General features: G+C 48.9%; 1 protein-coding gene across 3 annotated transcripts in view; it reads left to right on the top strand.

The window, feature by feature from the left end:
• The window catches only part of LOC146809468 (excitatory amino acid transporter 2-like), a 968,543-nt gene extending 951,081 nt beyond the window's left edge, over window positions 1-17,462 (top strand). For all 3 annotated transcript variants that reach the window (XM_085616310.1, XM_085616311.1, XM_085616312.1), the window contains 2 exons: window positions 16,196-16,424; window positions 16,555-17,462. In XM_085616310.1, coding sequence (XP_085472436.1) covers window positions 16,196-16,424; window positions 16,555-16,653 — 328 coding nt within the window. In that variant the 3' untranslated portion in view covers window positions 16,654-17,462. The remainder of the gene's footprint in view (window positions 1-16,195; window positions 16,425-16,554) is intronic.
• The last annotated feature ends 128 nt before the right edge of the window (window positions 17,463-17,590 follow it).

The raw sequence follows: 17,590 nt of genomic DNA, 5'->3' as shown, positions 1-17,590 counted from the left end.
AAAATATGAGTGGGCCAACGCCCTTAGTGAAGCACTGCTGCTGTTGTATTTTAATTTCCCACGGTCACCAACTCACTAATTATCAGACTTTAAAACCTGTGAAAGCTCTTTTCAATGTGTGCCACGGTGCCACTTACAACCAACGCCTGTGCCCACGGAAAAGGTGGCGAGACGTGGTGGAATAGAAGCAATCACAGCGCTTTCACTCTGAGCACAGAATGCGTTTCCCTGGCCAATGCCAGAGCAGCGTGAACATAGCACACCTGGGAGGAGGAGGGAAACGGATGACCGTCTAAGTTGAATGAACTCCACCTCTGCCTCGATACAGCACGCTGTTGGTGCGCACGCTTCTTGGGCAAACCTGGTAATAGTAACAACAACAGAGTGCGCTGCGGTTGTGTACAACTCTTGCAACCCGTACCGCAAAGGTTGTAGTTAACTGTGGTAACTTGGATTACAATGGGGGTAACACCCAGCGCCAGCACACTCCGGCAGGCGTGAAGCGGATGACCTTCGAAGCTGAATAAGCACCTCTTCGGCCTTGGATTAGATTGGTGCATATGTTTCCGATGCAAATCTGGTAATAACGAGAACAACGCAAACTGACTGAATGAATACATACATGCGTGTATGCTGACATAAAAGTCAGTATACACACGTATGCGTACTATGTACTGACTGTATGAATACACATGTGTATCCTGAAATAAAAGTGTATTTTCCACGGTCTCCAACTCGCTAATTATCAAACTTTAAAACTTACCCGTGGTAGATCTTTTCAGATGCCTTCTACTAGCAACCAATGCTTGTCCTCACGAAAAAGAGAGAGCCTCCTACCACCGCAGCCCTGAACTGCCTCACTGCACCAGAGGCCCTTGTAACCTCACGTGACCGTGTCTCTAAGCCAATCCATATACTGCTTCTCCTATTACATAGCATGAGAGCAGCACCAGGATTGGCTCGGGCAGGCAATCTCACCGCTCACTCTGGCTCACTATTGTGCAGGTGGCGAGACTATCAGAGAGGTCGCTAGTGCCTATTTCGTGCTGGCCGGAGAAAGACAGCAGTCCAACTTAACATGCACACTTGGGCCCAGGCTGGCAGCTGACGATGAGTACTACTATGTGTCAATATAGGTAAGCCCCCACCTAGGGTGACCAACTGGCATGGGAGCAACTTCAGAATGTTGGGTGTGAAAATTCAGGACAACGGGTCAAAATTCGAGACAAAAATTTAGGACAAAAATTTGGGACGAAAGGTTTGTTGTACAGAATGATGATGGATCCAACTCAGACCTGTGACTCGGGTTGAGTGTCTGAAAAGTTTCAGTGCTCTGTCCATCATCTCTTTGTGTTTACGTTTTACAGACACACCAGAGGAGGTGGCGCAATAGTATATGAGTAAGTAAATTGACAACCAACATAAGTACAAGTCGAAAAAAGTTTATATTATGTTGAGACGATTGTGCACTTTACGGTTCTTCAGAATGCTCTCAGCTTTGTGGTATTTCATATGATCATAAGCTTTTTATACATCATTCTTTTCCATCTATTCTTTAAATTCATATTTCATTTTATTTTATTTTCATATTCCCCTATTCGGTATTCCGATTAACTTTTTTTTGTTTCTTTTTTTTATTTGATCATCTTCCTTTATTGTTAAATCTTTCTTGTATCTTTCTAGCTGTTTAATTATATGCATTCTATTCTTCCTTCGTTTTCTCACTCCATTTGTGTCATACTTCTTTTTGATTTACCATTTTAATAATTTAGATTTCTGTCGCCGCTTTTGCCTACTTTTGCACCCTTTGGCCCCCTTCCCACGGCTGCATCACTGTGATTATTCTTGTTTGGTTTATTAGGTTATTCTCCAGGCTTGTGCTGACCTGCGAGCCAAAGTTAGGAAGGGCCATGAAATGCTTTTGTCTGACCCCGTTGTTGTGATTGGGTATAGGGGGGAACTCAGGCACCGGGATAAGGGTAGGCCTACACTTGCTAAGGCGCTCTCAGTAAGGGACAACCACACTATGTCTCGGTTTGTGCCGCCAGCCACGAGCGCTGATGTCACTATTTATTTATACCTTCTGGTCCGAGCCTGGCCCAGGAGGTGAAGTGGATACAAATTATAGTATGGGCCGGCTGGCTCACTACATCCTTCCTTATCCAGGACATTCATGAGTAAGGAAGGTGCACTCTGATAGAAGTCAGTCAAACGAGACAAATATAGTCCATCAATCTTCTTTTTATTAAAGTTGTTATTTAAAAACTGTCACACAGCCAACGCGTTTCGTTCACTGATGCCAAGGGAACTTTGTCAGGGCTTGCTTGTAAAGTGAGAGTACAATATATGACAAACAATGACAAAGAAAGTCTCCTTGAGGTAAGAATCGCAAACGTGTGAGTGTATCCAGGTATATTGGTTTCAAGTTATTTTGAGATAATTATGAATTATTTCAAGGGAAATCACAATAGTACCAAAGTTGGCTCCCATATAAAGTAAAGAAAGGTATGAATAATTCCTGCCTCAAACTTCTTCACGATGGCAGAAGCACGAATGACAGCATGGTAATCGGCATGTCCCTCCTTATCCATCAGGATCCAAACAACAAACTAAAACAACAAACTAACAAAACAAACACAGTTAAACACATACATGGTGCACCATCTCCATCTTCTGCAATCAGCTCCCTGATTGTTCAAAACCAACAGTCTCTTAGCCTCTGGCATGGGCGAGGATTGTCTCGCAACTGATAAGGTCCTTTCCGTTGGGACGCACTCGCCTCGGGCGTCCCAACGTTGTCTGCCCCTTGAAGATTCACCTCTCTATTTTACTCTGGTTCGCTCTCCTGTGAACCCCTGAAGGTACTCTCTCTTTCAATGTGGTTGTATCGTTCTTCTTCTGGCTGTTCTGCCTCCATCTCCCCTAGGTCAGCTTGGGGGGTTTGCACCAGCTTTTTGAACCATGACGCATTCCTTGCTATACACGTGTCCCCTCTCTGGGACGTCACCATTGTTCCTTGCACCTTCACCACCTCCCAAGGTTCAGATCCGAATGGGGTTCGGAATTTCGATCCTGGGTGCCTGTCGTTCACGACCACTGTATCCCCTCTCTTGAGTGCCACTCTCTTTGCTCTTCGTCTTTGACTGGCCATGTCATTGGCCATGGTGCGTCTGGCTTGTGCTGTCTCCTCATTCATAGTGCCAGGTTCCCACTCAGCGCTCATGGGGACTACATCTCTGACAACCTGTCGCATTATTAGGTCACTAGGTGCACACCTGGTGGTGCTGTGTGGTGTTTGCCTATATGCCCGTAGAAACCTCTGTGGACACTCTTCCAGGTCTTCCCCCCTGGGGACTCCAATCCAAAGAGCTTTCTTGATGGTCCGCATAAGCCACTCCACATCACCGTTGGCTTGAAGACATTGGGGCGTTATTTTCCAGTGACGGATGTTATTGTCCCTTCGTTGATGGCTGTTCAGTGATTACGGGTGGAACTGGCGCGTCCCCTCTAGTGATTTGGCACTCGTGACAGCTCCGCACCTTCTCTTCCACCATGCGATCCATTCCCGGGAACAACACTTTTGTCCGCAAATGTGCCCTGGTTTTCTCAATTCCCTGGTGCCCTTAGTGAGCCAGGTCAATCGTTCACTTCCATAGCTTGGCTGGCATTACTATCTTGGTGCCTCTGAGAACGATTCCCTCACTACTTTCGCTGAGCCCATCTCTGCATCTCCAAACTCCTGTTCTCACTCATTTCTTTATCCTCCTCTGTTCTTTGGCTTGCTCCTTCCAGGAAGTTCTTCCACGCATTCTTTTGAGCGCCTCCTTTGCATCCACCAAACACTCATCAACATCAGTGCATGTCCGGATTTCCTCCAACCGACAGAGCTCGAGGGCATGACTCTCCAGTGATGTGCTGTACAAACAACTCAGCTCCATCATCCACCTCGGCTGGCTGACTTGTGGCATTGGGTAGCAGGTACCACAACAGATAGTCCTCCGGGTTGTTAGCCCCAGGTCGGTAAACTACCTCAAAGTTGTAGCGTTGGATCTGTACCGCCCATCTCTCTATTCTCGGGGGTCCGCTCCTCGCCGTTCCCGCAACAGGGGGACTAGTGGTTTGTGGTCTGTCACAACTTTGACCCGATGGCCACAGAGGTAGATGTAAAAATGTTGACAAACCCACCTTATCGCCAGCGCCTCCCTTTCAGTCTGGGCTTAACAAGTTTCCACCGCAGTCAAGGCTCGACTAGCATATGCCATTGGCACCCAGTTTTCTTCGCCATCCCGTTGCAGTAGTACTGCTCCGAGGCCCACCGGACTTGCATCAACCACAAGTTCCATGGGGTGTCCTGGCTTGAAATAAGCCACCGTGGCCCCCTGCAGCAATGCCCCTTTTATGTCTTGGAAAGCCTTTGCCACTTCCCTGGTCCATTGCCACTTGACATCCTTCTTGGTTAGTGCCCTCAGCAGCTCCCACAGTGTAGCCAAATGGGGAATGAAGCGGCCGCAGTAATTCACCATGCCGAGGAAACTCCTCATCTCTGACTGGTTCTGGGAATGGTAGCTGCCTTTATTGCTTCCACTTTGGCTGGGTCCACCTGCAGTCCTTCCTGCGAGAAGCTGTCACCGAAAAATTCCACTTTGTTGGCGTAGAACTGGCATTTCTCTTTGTGGAGCATCAGTCTTTGCTCCAACAGCCGTTGGAGAGTGGGCCTCACCCTCTCATGGTGTTCCTCAAGAATGAGCACCTCATTGCTCACATTATTTACTCCCATGAGAGCAGACAATGCTCCTCGGATTGCATCCTGGAACAACTCCGCTGCTGAGGATACCCCAAAACTGAGCCTTTTGAACTGCCGCAGTGCCACATGGGTTGAAAACGTAGTGATGTAATGGCTGATCTCATCGAGCAGTAGTTGGTGGTACCCAGAATTGAGGTCAACTTTGGAAAACTACTGCGCTCCGTTAATGTCTGCGACTATTTCGTCAATCGTAGGGGTAATATGTTGTTCTTGTTTGATAGCGGCATTGGGCAACCGGATATCCACGCACAGTTTTATGGCTCCGGGTTGTTTTGGTTTTGGAGCGATCACTAGCGGGGATACCACGGGGTGGGGCAGATACCTTCTCGATCACTCCCATTCTCTCCAATTTTTCCAGTTCCACCTCCACTAGCAGTCTTAGATGCAACGGTACTCTGCGGTGTCGTAGTGCCACAGGTTTGATCGTTTTGTCTATATGCAGTTTTACTTTGACTCCTTTTAAGCATCTTAGCCCCTCGAACAGACTGGGGAATTCCTCCATGATCTTGTCAGCATGTGATTGGTGTATTTGTCTTGCAAATCTCACTTGCCCTAAGTCCTCTGCAGAATGACAGCCTACCAGCGTGCCCGCACTGTCTTTTGTCACGTGAAAACGAGTCAGTGCTGATTGATCCCCATGCGTGACTTCCACTTCAGTCACTCCTTGAAGGGGAATGGAAGTATCACCTCCATAGGTGAAGATTCTCGCTCTGGTGTGCATTAGCGGCAGTTTGGGTTGGAGTAAATCCTATTGAGCAGCGTCGAAAATGTTCACTGACACGCCTGTGTCAATCAACATCGTTGATCCAGCGGTTAAACAACAACAGATACTCCACTACCATATACTCACCTGGGCCCATAATCTCACAGTGCGTAAAACCGTTGGGGTCAAGTTTATAACTTTCACATTGTTTAGGATTAGTTATTTCATACTCTTAACTATCCTTTCACTGATCAAGAAGTTCTTTCCTCTGGTCAATGGACCATTAGTTCAACTAGTTGATGGTGATAAAATTAACTATAACTATAACTTATTCTTTTATTTTAAGTAAATAACCACCGACTCAGGAAGTTTTAAATCTTTATCTAAATTAAATGCATGTGAACCATTTCAAAACTACTGTGCAGTCACCATCATTCATAGGAGAAAAAAATACAATTCATTAAATACAATCAACATTTACCTCATACTCAAACAATAATCAATGCTCAGAAAGGGAGAGGACAGAGAGCAAGGAACATCTGCAAATAACGAAAAAATATAATTACCAAGGATGGTGTGAAAGACCAACCCCTTGGCCAAAGGGCTGGTAAGGGTCACCCAGGATTGGTCGGGAGACAAAGACTTCAGGACAGGATAGTTGACCTCTCTAGAATACCGACGGTTGCGCCGCACCCCTCTATGACACTCTTCCTCCTCAATATTCTTCTGCGATCTTCTGATCTAACCCAATTAAATTAGGATGGAAGGTTTTGCATTCAGCTCTTCATCAGCATCTCACAGCATTTCTCCCAGCAACAGCACCTCCCGCATCAAAGACAGAATCCACGACTCACAGCGTCTGTGTCTGAGTCTCTTCCCTTCTAACTAACTAAAGCTATCTTAGTTATACCTTTTGTTCTTCATGTTCCACCCACTAAAGTTTCAATATTGTAAAAATACGAAATATGATTGGTAAGGCAAGGGGGAAGCTCCATCACACCATGCGTACATGTCATTAAAATCAGTTCAACTATTGTTCACAAACCCATCCTCTTAATTTTGTATTCATAAATTTAGTTCTCATATGTGTTTTAGTTTATTTTGAAACAATTTAATAACAATCTGCATAAGAGTCCTCTTCGCTGAACTCTTCACCATCCATTCTCATGCTTGTAACACTCAATCTTGGCTGCCTTTCAAATGTTCAGTCATGGCCTTCATGGCTTCACTCAATGGGCTTGCACGGGCTTCGCATCACTACATTCAATCCGGGTATGCAAAAGAGGCCCAAATACGCACTAGTGATAAAGTCAGAAATACAAATATTAATTTCACAAATAAAGTGGTTGCACTGTATACCACCCACCTCTACTCTATTCCCCTGTGCTTATTAATACTTTCCCCGCATTATCATTAGTAATGTAGCTTGTTTTCGATTCAAATAAGCAGATGCCATGCACGTGATTCTTCAAGACTCCATTTTAGTATCCTCTGCTCATGCGCCAACATTTCCCTCCAAGCGTTAGTTCGTCATACTACGTAGATGCAGTTGACGCATACGCACAACAGTTTGAAGCAGTAGTAGCCCGTCTTCATTGTTATCCGCATTAGGACACAAATAAGCAAGCTTCACTAACCCGCGTTTTCATGTGGTCCGTATTAGTTATTCACAAAACAACGTTAATAACTTTATTAGTGAGTTAACGAGTGGATCGTATCTGAGCAAGTTTCTTTTCCACGAAACCATGCTACATCACCGTGATTTTGTTCTCCCCTTTACTGATCAGGCACATCAGTGGTGGTCTCTTCCTGGAGGTGGTCCGTCCAGTATACAATATTACAAAGACTTCATCTTCTTCGTCATCTTCGGCAATCCTCATGTTTTGGAACTGACCTTCCACCTCCTCCTCTACGTCTGTCGCGCGGACCATCTGTCTAGGCGCTCCCTGTTTTCTTGTCTTGCTCCCAGTTCCAAGCGCCAGTGATGCACTCATGCACACTTTCGCGAAGTGTCCAAATTTTCCGCACTTGAGACAAGGTTTTCCTTGCGCCGGACACCCTCTCAGTGGATGGCTATCGAGCCCACAGTTTTCGCAGCTACGACCCGCTGAGCATCCAGGGGTGCTAACTCTTCCCCTGCCGGGTCCCTTCCTGATGGCCACCACTCTTTCCTCTTTGACCACGGCAGCATGTCCCTACATTCCACTGACTGACCTTTTTTCCAGAGCTGACTCCATCTCTCCTGTTCTGGCATCTGTTCGTGAGATCGACCTAGGACCAGTATGTAATCTAGGAATATCCCCGGCTGCCTCAGGATGAGCTTCCGCAAATCCAATAACTTGCAGCCTTGGATCAGCAGCGCTCTGATTTCCAGCTGTTTGTCGATGCCAGTGCACTAACTCGCTAGTGTGCTGAGTCTCGCAAAAAACATGTCCACTGACTCTTCCTCCCTTTGCTTGGCTTGCCGTAATTTGAGGTGTTCAAAGTCCGGGTTAACTTGGGGGATCAAAGTATCGGTCTAATGCTTGCACTGCTTTATCGTAGTCATTTATATACCCAGTATCAGGTAAGTCTAAAAACAACTCCTATAGGTCCTCACCTCCCATGTGCAACATTGTGGACTTCTTGACCGCCCCATTCGTTTCTCTCACCGCAATAAAAAAATTCTCCAACTGACCAATCCACTTTCGCCACCTAGGTACGGCTGAGGCTGGATCCGCCAATTGGCTGAATGGCGGCAGTGCATTCAAGGTGGTGCGCGGGCCTTGATCTACTGTTACTGGGTCACCTCCCTCCACTTGTTGGGACATGGTGCTGCCCGCTCACCTGCTGGAGTGACGGACTGTGATGCTGTCATTGCTGTCTCCGCTGTGGTGAAATGGAAAGTGTTCCTCTCTGTACTTTGGGAGTCCCCACTGCCTCCACACTCTTTCTCTCTTGCCTGGCACCACTGGAGGCTGCACCCTCCTCCTTCCAGTACACTGTTCTCCTGGCTGCTCCCACGTGGTGGAATGGATCAGGCAGCCACACAATCTGTAGCCTGCACCGGTCTCCCAGTCTCTGTGCCCTCGCGCACCTCGAGCCTCCTGCTGCTCGTCAAGTGACTCTCCACTCACCGGAGCTCTTCTCCCTTGATTGGGACCAGCCTCCTGCTGCCCCACATGCAACTCCTCGCTGGGCCTTGCACACCTCGAGGCAGGTACCTCGCACTCTTCCCCGCACGCGATAGTAGGCCACACCCCTCCTTCACACGCTTCTATGGTTCAGTGCGCCCAGGCTGGGCCGTGCCCTCACCCGGGTACCTTCTGCGCCGACCCGCTCCCCTCAACAGATAACCGCTCTGCCTGCCACACCGCTCCACGGCTCCTTCCCCACAGAGCCACACACCAACGTGGAGCCTCCTCTTGGCCCACTTCACACCAGGCCTACCCGGACCTGAGGGACACCTCTGCAGCATGGCACCAGCCGCATCCAGCAGCGGCACGGTAGGGGCTACGGGGCGTGCAATGGCATTCGTCCGCCTCGTTGCCAATGTTGTGATCGGGTATGGGGGGAACTCAGACACGCAGGGTAAGGGTAGGCCTACACTTGCTAGGACACTCTCTGTAAGGGACAACCACACTTTGTCTCGGTTCGTGCCACCAGCCATGAGCGCTGACGTCTCAGTTTATTTATACCTCCTGATCAATACACCTTTGGCCCATTGTCATTCTAAATGTGATAATCAGCCACAGTCAGAATGACAATGGGCCTGTCCACGAACTGTACCAGGTCCTTGAGGGGCTACTGCAGCCTCTAGAGTTGGAAAGAGAAGTGCAAGCTCGCTGCGATTGTAGCAGGGGAACAGCACAGCCTGCTGCAGTCCCAAAATTGCAGACAAAAGGCAGGGGCGTAACAAAGGCCCCCTCAGCCCCTGCAGTGGGGGGGGGGGGGGGGGTTCTGAGCTCCAGGGTGTAACATTCAACGGTCTAGTTGTTCTGAGACCGCCACAACGCATCCGCGGGCCAGGCGTGGCCTGCTGGGTGATAATAAAAGGAGCCGCCTGCTCGGGGGCGAGGTCTCAGACCGTAACCAGCGTGTGGTCTCCCTCTCTGGCCTATCCCTCCGCGCGTACCGGCGCGCGTAAGGCCCCTCCAAACCCGGCACAACACTGGCGACGAGCGTGGGATCTGAAACCCGCATGCCGACATCGCGCACCTGCCGCGCATCGGAAGGAACACGCCGGAGCTATGAAAATGCACCCGGCCCAGAAACGCCGACGAAGTTACAGGGGAGAACACGGTGAGTGCGACCTCACATGCTCACCCCACAAGGGCAGGCAGCAGCAGGAACAGATGAGCTGCAAATAAGCAGAAGGCCAGGAAAGTTGTTTGCAGGACAGGCATAAGAGGAACAGTGCACAGTGACTCAGGCCCAGGGGAGAAATAGAGTAGCACATGTGACACAGCACACCCCTTAAAGCCCAGGACAACGCGGAGCCTCAAGGCAAGAGGCCTAGACACACAGCTCAGGCCATTATCCCCACACAACTAACAAGAGGGGGAGGAGCAGACAACCTGCCCCAGGAAGTCAAGGGAGCAGCAAAAGCTCAGAACCATGGGAGACAATGACCAGGGAGCGGCACCAGGCCATGTGGCATCAGCACCAGGCCCAGTGGCAGCACCGGCCCACGTGCCCTTCCAACATGCAGCATTGGGAGTCCTACCCCCATTCAGTGAACTAGAGGATCCCGTGACAGCGTCTCCCCGATGGAAGATTTGGATAGAATGGCTCAATAACTATTTCATCGCAACCCGGGAGACAGATGAAGCAGTAAAAAGATCCCTGCTGCTAAACTATGCGGGAGACGAAATCTTTAAACTGTTCAAGCATCTGCCCAACACTGGCGCAGTAGCGGACTACAACGCGGTGGTGGCCGCGCTCGATGCCCATTTTGATCCGCAATTGAACCGCGATTTTGAACGGTTCAAGTTGCGCCAAGCCCAGCAGAGAGAAGGGGAATCGATGGATGTATTCTATGCCCGACTTCAGGTACTCGCCAGCACATGCACAGAAGATGATCAGCCGAAGGAGATCCGTGCACAACTGATCCAAGGGTGTCGAGACAAGACATTGAGGGGGCTAATCCTGCGCCAACCGAAGATCGCGCTTGAAGACATGCTAGTACTGGCAAGGTCACACGACCTGTCAGCAGCCAGAGCAAACGAAATGGACCAAGCGCTCATCAAACCCCAAGGACGGGCTGAAACCATCAAAACGGAACGTGTAGACGCTCTCATAACCAAGCCCAGAGGAGACTCAGCCAGAAACCCAAAACCAGAGGCAACCAAATCAAGGTGCGGGTACTGTGGACATGAGCCACATGCCGCAAAGGACTGCCCAGCACAAGGGGAAGACGTGCACTAACTGCGGAATACCCAACCACTTCGCCTCCGTATGCCGAAGGCGCACCAGAGGCCGTGAGTTCCGGAACCGAAGACCCCCGACAAAAGCAGTACGACAGCTGTCAGTAGCAGAGGCGACGCCGCTGGAAGACACGAAGAGGAAAGGCAGGAGATATCAAGAATCGAGTGAAGACGCGTCAGATGATGATGGCGGAGAGGCGTACATGATCTCATTTGCGCGGGAGCTCAAGCAACGCCGCAGGCCCCAACCAACATGTATGGTCTACGTGGCGGGAATGGAAGTAAAGGCCGTCATCGACACCGGAGCCACAGTGAACGTCATGAGTCTTCAGCAATACCGGAGCCTACGGCCATGCCCTCCAGTGCAGCCATCCAAGACCAGAATCTAGGCATATGGATCAGACACCTCACTTCCGCTAACGGGGAAAATCACGGTTCCTGTCAAGGCAGAGGATGTGGAAGTGATCACAACAATCCACGTCATCGACAGGGAGGCGGACACGCTACTAAGCAGCCACACCGCAGAAGACCTGGGGCTAATTTCATTCGCGAGGCGAATCCAGACCCACCAAGTAGAAGAATTGCTCAATCAGTTCCCGGAGCTATTCCAAGGATTAGGACGCATCAAGTGCGATCCTGTCAAGCTGCACATCGACAAGGCAGTCATCCTGGTTGCTTTGCGACACAGAAGAGTCCCATTCCAGCTGCGGCCGCTGGTGGAAAAAGAACTAGAGACCCTGGAAAAGCAAGGCGTCATCGAAAAGGTGTCGGGACCCACGCCCTGGGTGTCCCCAATGGTGATAGCGGAAAAACCCAAGCAGCCGGGAGCCATACGACTCTGTATTGATATGAGACTGCCGAATAAAGCCATACGAAGGGAACCCCATATCACGCCAATAATGGATGACATCATCGCAGACGTGAATGGGTCAAAATGGTTCTCGAAGATTGACTTAAATGCAGGATACCACCAACTCCCATTATCAAAGGAAAGCCGTTACATCACCACTTTCAGCACCCATCTCGGGCTCCGGAGATACAAAAGAATTAATTTTGGGATATCGTCCGAAGTATTCCAAAACACCATAAGGGAAATTTTATCAGGTCTACCCGGCATGTTAAATGTAAGCGACGACATCTTAATACACTAAGCGACAGCGGCAGACCACTACAAGCATCTCCGCAACACGCTCAGGCGCCTCAAAGAACACGGGGCGACCCTCCACAAGGACAAATGCCAGTTCTTCCAGCCATCCCGTGAGTTCTTTGGGTACGTGTTCAACCAGGAAGGTATCCAAGTAGACCCTAGGAAATCGCAGGCCATCAAGGACACACCCGCACCGGCAACCCCGACGGTGGTGCGCAGCTTTCTAGGGATGGCAACATACTGCGGGAGGTTTATCCCAGGACTGGCCACCAGAGCAGAGCCCCTACGAGCCCTCACAAGGGCGGACGCCACATGGCAATGGGGACAGAAAGAAGAAGAGGCGTTCCAAGGCATAAAGGATGCCCTCCTGGGAGAGGCTACGTTGGCATACTTTGACCCGACAAAACGCACAGAGGTACTCGTGGACGCAAGCCCTGTGGGTGTCGGGCCGTGCTAACCCAAGAACACAAGCCTGGACACTGGGCAGCGCTATCATTCGCCAGCAAGTCCCTCACCCCCACAGAAACCAGATACGCCCAAATTGAACGTGAGGCACTGGCCATTAAGTGGGCTTGCAACCATTTCCACCTATACCTAAAAGGACAACCGTTCACGATGGTCACGGACCACCAACCGCTTGTCCCACTCTTCAGAGGGACGGCGCCCCAGCCCCCTCCGCGTATCGAGCGATGGGCAGTCCAACTGCAACCGTGCGAAATGGAGGTAGTATACCGGCCAGGAGCCAAGAACCCCGCAGACTTTCTGTCCAGACACCCCGTCCCAATAGAGGTACCAGAGGGCACGGATGACATAGAACATTACGTCCATCTAGTGTCCACCGCGCCCTGCCCCCTAAACATGACCCTGGAGGACATCAAAGAGGCAGCTACCACGGACGCAGTATACAGCAGAACCCTGAAAGCAGTCCAGGAAGGGTCATGGACAAACTATCTGCGTCAAGTTAATTCCTGGACCCGGAAGAGCGGGAACATGTATAAAAAATGTGGCAAATACGAAACGAGCTCAGCACCACAGGCGATGGGATCCTACTCAGAGGGCCCAGGCTGGTAATACCGCGAGCCCTCAGACACAAAGCGAAGCAGTTGGCCCACGGAGGGCATCAAAGGATCACCAAAATGAAGGCATGAATGAGGGAAAAAGTCTGTTTCCCAGAATTGGAAAAGATGGTGGAAGAGTACGTCCGGCGATGCCCATCGCGCCAGATGACCAGCAACCTCGAAAGACCCGCTCCGGTGATCACCGAAGACACCTGCACCGTCCATGGGCAAGAGTAAGCATAGACTTTGGGAGCTTCCCCGGTGGGAAGCACACGCTTGTGCTGGTGGACGCGTTCTCGAAATATCCCATAGTAGAACCGGTGGCGTCCACAGCGTTTCCCCACATAGAGCCCATCCTAGAAAAGGTATTTGCCATGTTCGGGCTCCCACACGAAATCCGCAGTGACAATAGGGGGGCCATTTCAAGGGTCCGAGTTTGCGACCTTCCTGAGACAAAGAGGAATACATCACCGACGGATAACCCCTCAGTGGCCGCAGGCCAATGGCGATGTCCAACGCTTTATGCGCACACTCAACAAGATGTTTCGCATAGCGGGGATAGAGCAAGCGGACCCGGAAAAACGGCTCCACGAATTCCTGCGGGAGTACAGGAGCTCGCCACACTGCACCACCCAAAGAAGCCCATGGGCACTGATGCTGCAGGGCCCAAGGAGAGATCTACTCCCCACCTGTCCGGGGTGGTCGCCACCTCCGCAGAAAGTCGAAAACACGCAGAATCGGAGAATCCGCCGAAACCAAGAAGCCAATCTCCGTCGCCGGGCCGCCCTGCGGACACTCCACGCGGGAGCCACCGTTCTTCTGCGAGACTGCGCCCGGGAGGCAAATTCAAAACAAACTACGAACCAGGGACCTGGACAGTCACGGCAAACCGCGGGACCATGGTAACGGCACAGAAAGGAGGAGAGAAGATGTCACGAAATGTGTCATGGTTCAAGGAAGTGCCCACAGAACACCCCGGAAGGCACGCCGAGGGACCCCCAGATGGCACCCCCGCACCGGCACCAAGCACCACCGAGACTACCACCACGCCATTGTCTGACCCAGCCCTAGAGAGCGGACGTCCCGCTAGTCCGCGGCTATGAAGCTCTCCACAGCGATACAGCTTGAAGCCGAACCCTTGCCCAAGCCAACGCTTGAAGGACTTCGCTTGCTGAGGACATCCAGAGGCCGCAGGCAGAGGACACGCAAGTACCGCCACTCAGGTAGTCGAACTGTCTGAACTATTGCCGATCTTTTTAATTTGGGAGGGGGGAAGAATTGTTTGTTTTCATTTACCAAGTTGGATAGGGATGTAACATTCAACGGTCTAGATGTTCTGAGACCGCCCCAACGCATGCGCGGGCCAGGCGTGGCCTGCGGGGTGATAATAAAAGGAGCCGCCCGCTCAGGGGCGAGGTCTCCGACCGTAACCAGCTTGTGTTCTCCCTCTGTGTCGCATCCCTCCGCGCGTACCGGCGCACGTAAGGCCCCTCCAAACCCGGAACAACAAAGGGGGCCCCCTCAGTAAAGTATGCTGGCCTGAGAGCTCCTGAGTGAGCCCGAAGTGGGGCCCTACATGTACTTTACAGGGGAGCCCCCTCCAGTTTCGTTACGCCACTGACAAAAGGAGTCCGTAAAAGGAATGATGACAGACAAGACAGCAAAATAACGGACAGTCCGTGGAGTTTACGAACGGTTGGTCACCCTAGCCACACCCCCTCAGCCCACATATGGTGCACAGGACTCGCCTCAGGCGCTTGTGCTCGATGAAGGCTGACTGCCACATACCGAAAACAAACGCAAAAATACTTTGAAACTTATAGTTTCCTCACATTTTATTAGGTGGCTAACGGGGGGGAAATGCCCCAACACGCCTCCCCTGCATAAATGGTGACCGGTTGTAGTAATCGTGAAAAGGAAGGCTGTTTTATGCACTGATTAACACCAGCTAAACGGTCTTGTTGTTATTGAGTGCCAGCCTTTACCACACAGTCCCAAAATGGTGATGAGACAGAGCAATGCTAAATGCAGAGGAATGAGGGAGGATTGATATAAAACGCCTCTTATGGATGTTCAAACTATTTTCATTGAGCAGTCAGTTTGAAATGTATGTGCCTTTTCATCCTTCCACTCGCCCTTCTATTCCGTCATTCTTTTGTTCAACCTTTCATTTTTGAAGTTTTAGAACTGGCATACACCGTGAACATTCTCTCTCGCTCTCTCGCTCTCTCTCTATCTCTCATCTCTCTATCATTCTTCGTGGATATTCAAAGCCTTCATCCTGAAAAACTCTGCTATATGATTGCTGCCTCTAGTGCAGTATTTCCAAAATCGCCAGCTGATTTTTGATGGGTCGCAAAATTCAGAGCAATAAATACAGAAGCCTTTAAATTCTGAGTTTAACTTGTCACGTCATGGTTCAAAGACAGAGGTCGGATCTCAGGCTGCTTTATTTATTTAGCATGGATTGGTGTTTTACTTTTCTTTCTCTGACTGCAAAGTGTGAGGAGTTTTATAGTGAATTATGTGACAATGTAGAAGGTTGTTTTTTGCAATACACTACAAAATGTAAATACCTGTAAACTAACTGTATGCATCCGGCAGTTAGGAAAGCAATAATGAAGCACATTTTTTTTTTAATTCAGGAGCATGCTGGAAAACGATTTTATTAGGATCAAACAAATCAAGACACTTACTTGGTGATGCAAAAATTATAAATATTCACAGAAAGTCGATTTCAACACACTATAATTTGTGGGCTGCATAGTTTTATCTGCAAACTGTATATCCGTGCAAGCTTACTGACAATTTCAATGGAAAATGTGCTGTCTGTAAATGAAAATGTGCTACCACATAATGCTTTAGTTACATTCAATTATTGTCCCATCTCATATCCATTAAAGGTAAGAGGGTCCCAAAATGTTGTTGCTCTTAAAGGTTGGTTGTGGTGCTAAAATGTTTGGGATTCACTGCTCTAGTGCATTATGCACTGCATATTTTTTCACACAATATTGGGAATAGCTTTTAGGAGCTTGCATAGCAATATAACTTCTCAGCTTCTATCTTGTCATTCTTTAGGGACCGCATGAGAACCTCCATCAATGTGGTGGGCGACTCCTTTGGAGCTGGCATTATTTACCACCTTTCAAAGGCTGAACTTGCTGCAATTGATGCCAAGCATGAAGCCTCCAGGGATGGAGTAAAACTGCATCTGATGAACCATGGTGGCTCCCTGAAACTCCCAAGAGAGGAGATGAGCACTCCACCATTCTCTGGGTACACCTCGTTGCCAACATATGAGTATGAGGTAGCCCTACCACATCCATTATTTCCGTAATAAGCTTTTAATAGTGCCAGAAATCACAGATAAAGGCTTTGGTTTCTGGTCTAAATGTTAAGTCATATTAAAAAATAAACAATACAATTCTATCTTGCAGGTCCCCGAGAAGAGAGAATCCCTCTTTGGTCATGGGGGGGATGAGGACGAGCCATGGTCCACAACAAGGAACAGCAATGAAAAGAAAATGGAGGACTAGAAATGCACTTGTGGTGTGGTTCATCTTTTGTGACCCTCACTGAGTACTTTTAAAGCTTCTTGTTGGCCATGGGGTATGATGGGCAGGTGTAACCCTATATCCCCGATTCTTTGAATTCAAAGACTTGAATAATTTTGTTCCTTCAGAATATTGTTCCTGAAGGTGGCCATGTGAAGTGCAAGATATGTTTTCAGAAGTAGTGTTGATGGAGGTATGTACAAGGGTGTACTGGTACTTCCTCAACATGGTCCGATTTTTTTTTTTAACAAGAACACATTTTATTTTAGTTGATTGACATGACCATGGTTCCCTCTGATTTGGCAATAAATTTTTCTGGCCACATGCAATTTATGTTGTGATATAGACCCTGTTTTTCTGCTCGCCACTCACAATTTGTGGAGGATGCTTCAAACCACAGTTACTGACATAAAAATGAACTTCACTGCAACTTTAAAAGTAAATGATGGCTTGATGAATGAAGTACACATACAGCCTACAAGTACCAGGATTTCAAATTACAATTTTTGGGATGAGGCCTCTCTAAAGAAGATCCTAACACCATGATCGGACATTTGGCCAAACTACAGATCAACTGCATCTCCTTCAGGACTTCCTGTTCCATTATACATATAACTTCTGAGACCAAAAATGTAATCTGAGGTTTAAAATGTTTTCTTCTTGTTAATGCTAATGTGTTTATATATATTTTTCATGTCACAATTTAGCTTTTTTTTCCCATGTGTTGTAAGTAACAGGTGGTACTGTTTCCCAATTCAGTGACATTGGGCCCGATTCACAGAACTAACTTAAGACAAAATCCTAAACTTACTACTTTTGGTATTCACAGAAGTTAGCATTTTGTCTTAAGTTTGTCTTAAAACAGACTTAAGACAGACATAAGACAGACTTAAGACAAACTTATGACAGACTTAAGACA

This window comes from Triturus cristatus, chromosome 7 (assembly GCF_964204655.1).
Source record: "Triturus cristatus chromosome 7, aTriCri1.1, whole genome shotgun sequence".
Taxonomy (NCBI): domain Eukaryota; kingdom Metazoa; phylum Chordata; class Amphibia; order Caudata; family Salamandridae; genus Triturus; species Triturus cristatus.
The sequence above is the reverse complement of the archived record's forward strand: the minus strand, read 5'-3'. Positions and strand labels throughout refer to the sequence as shown.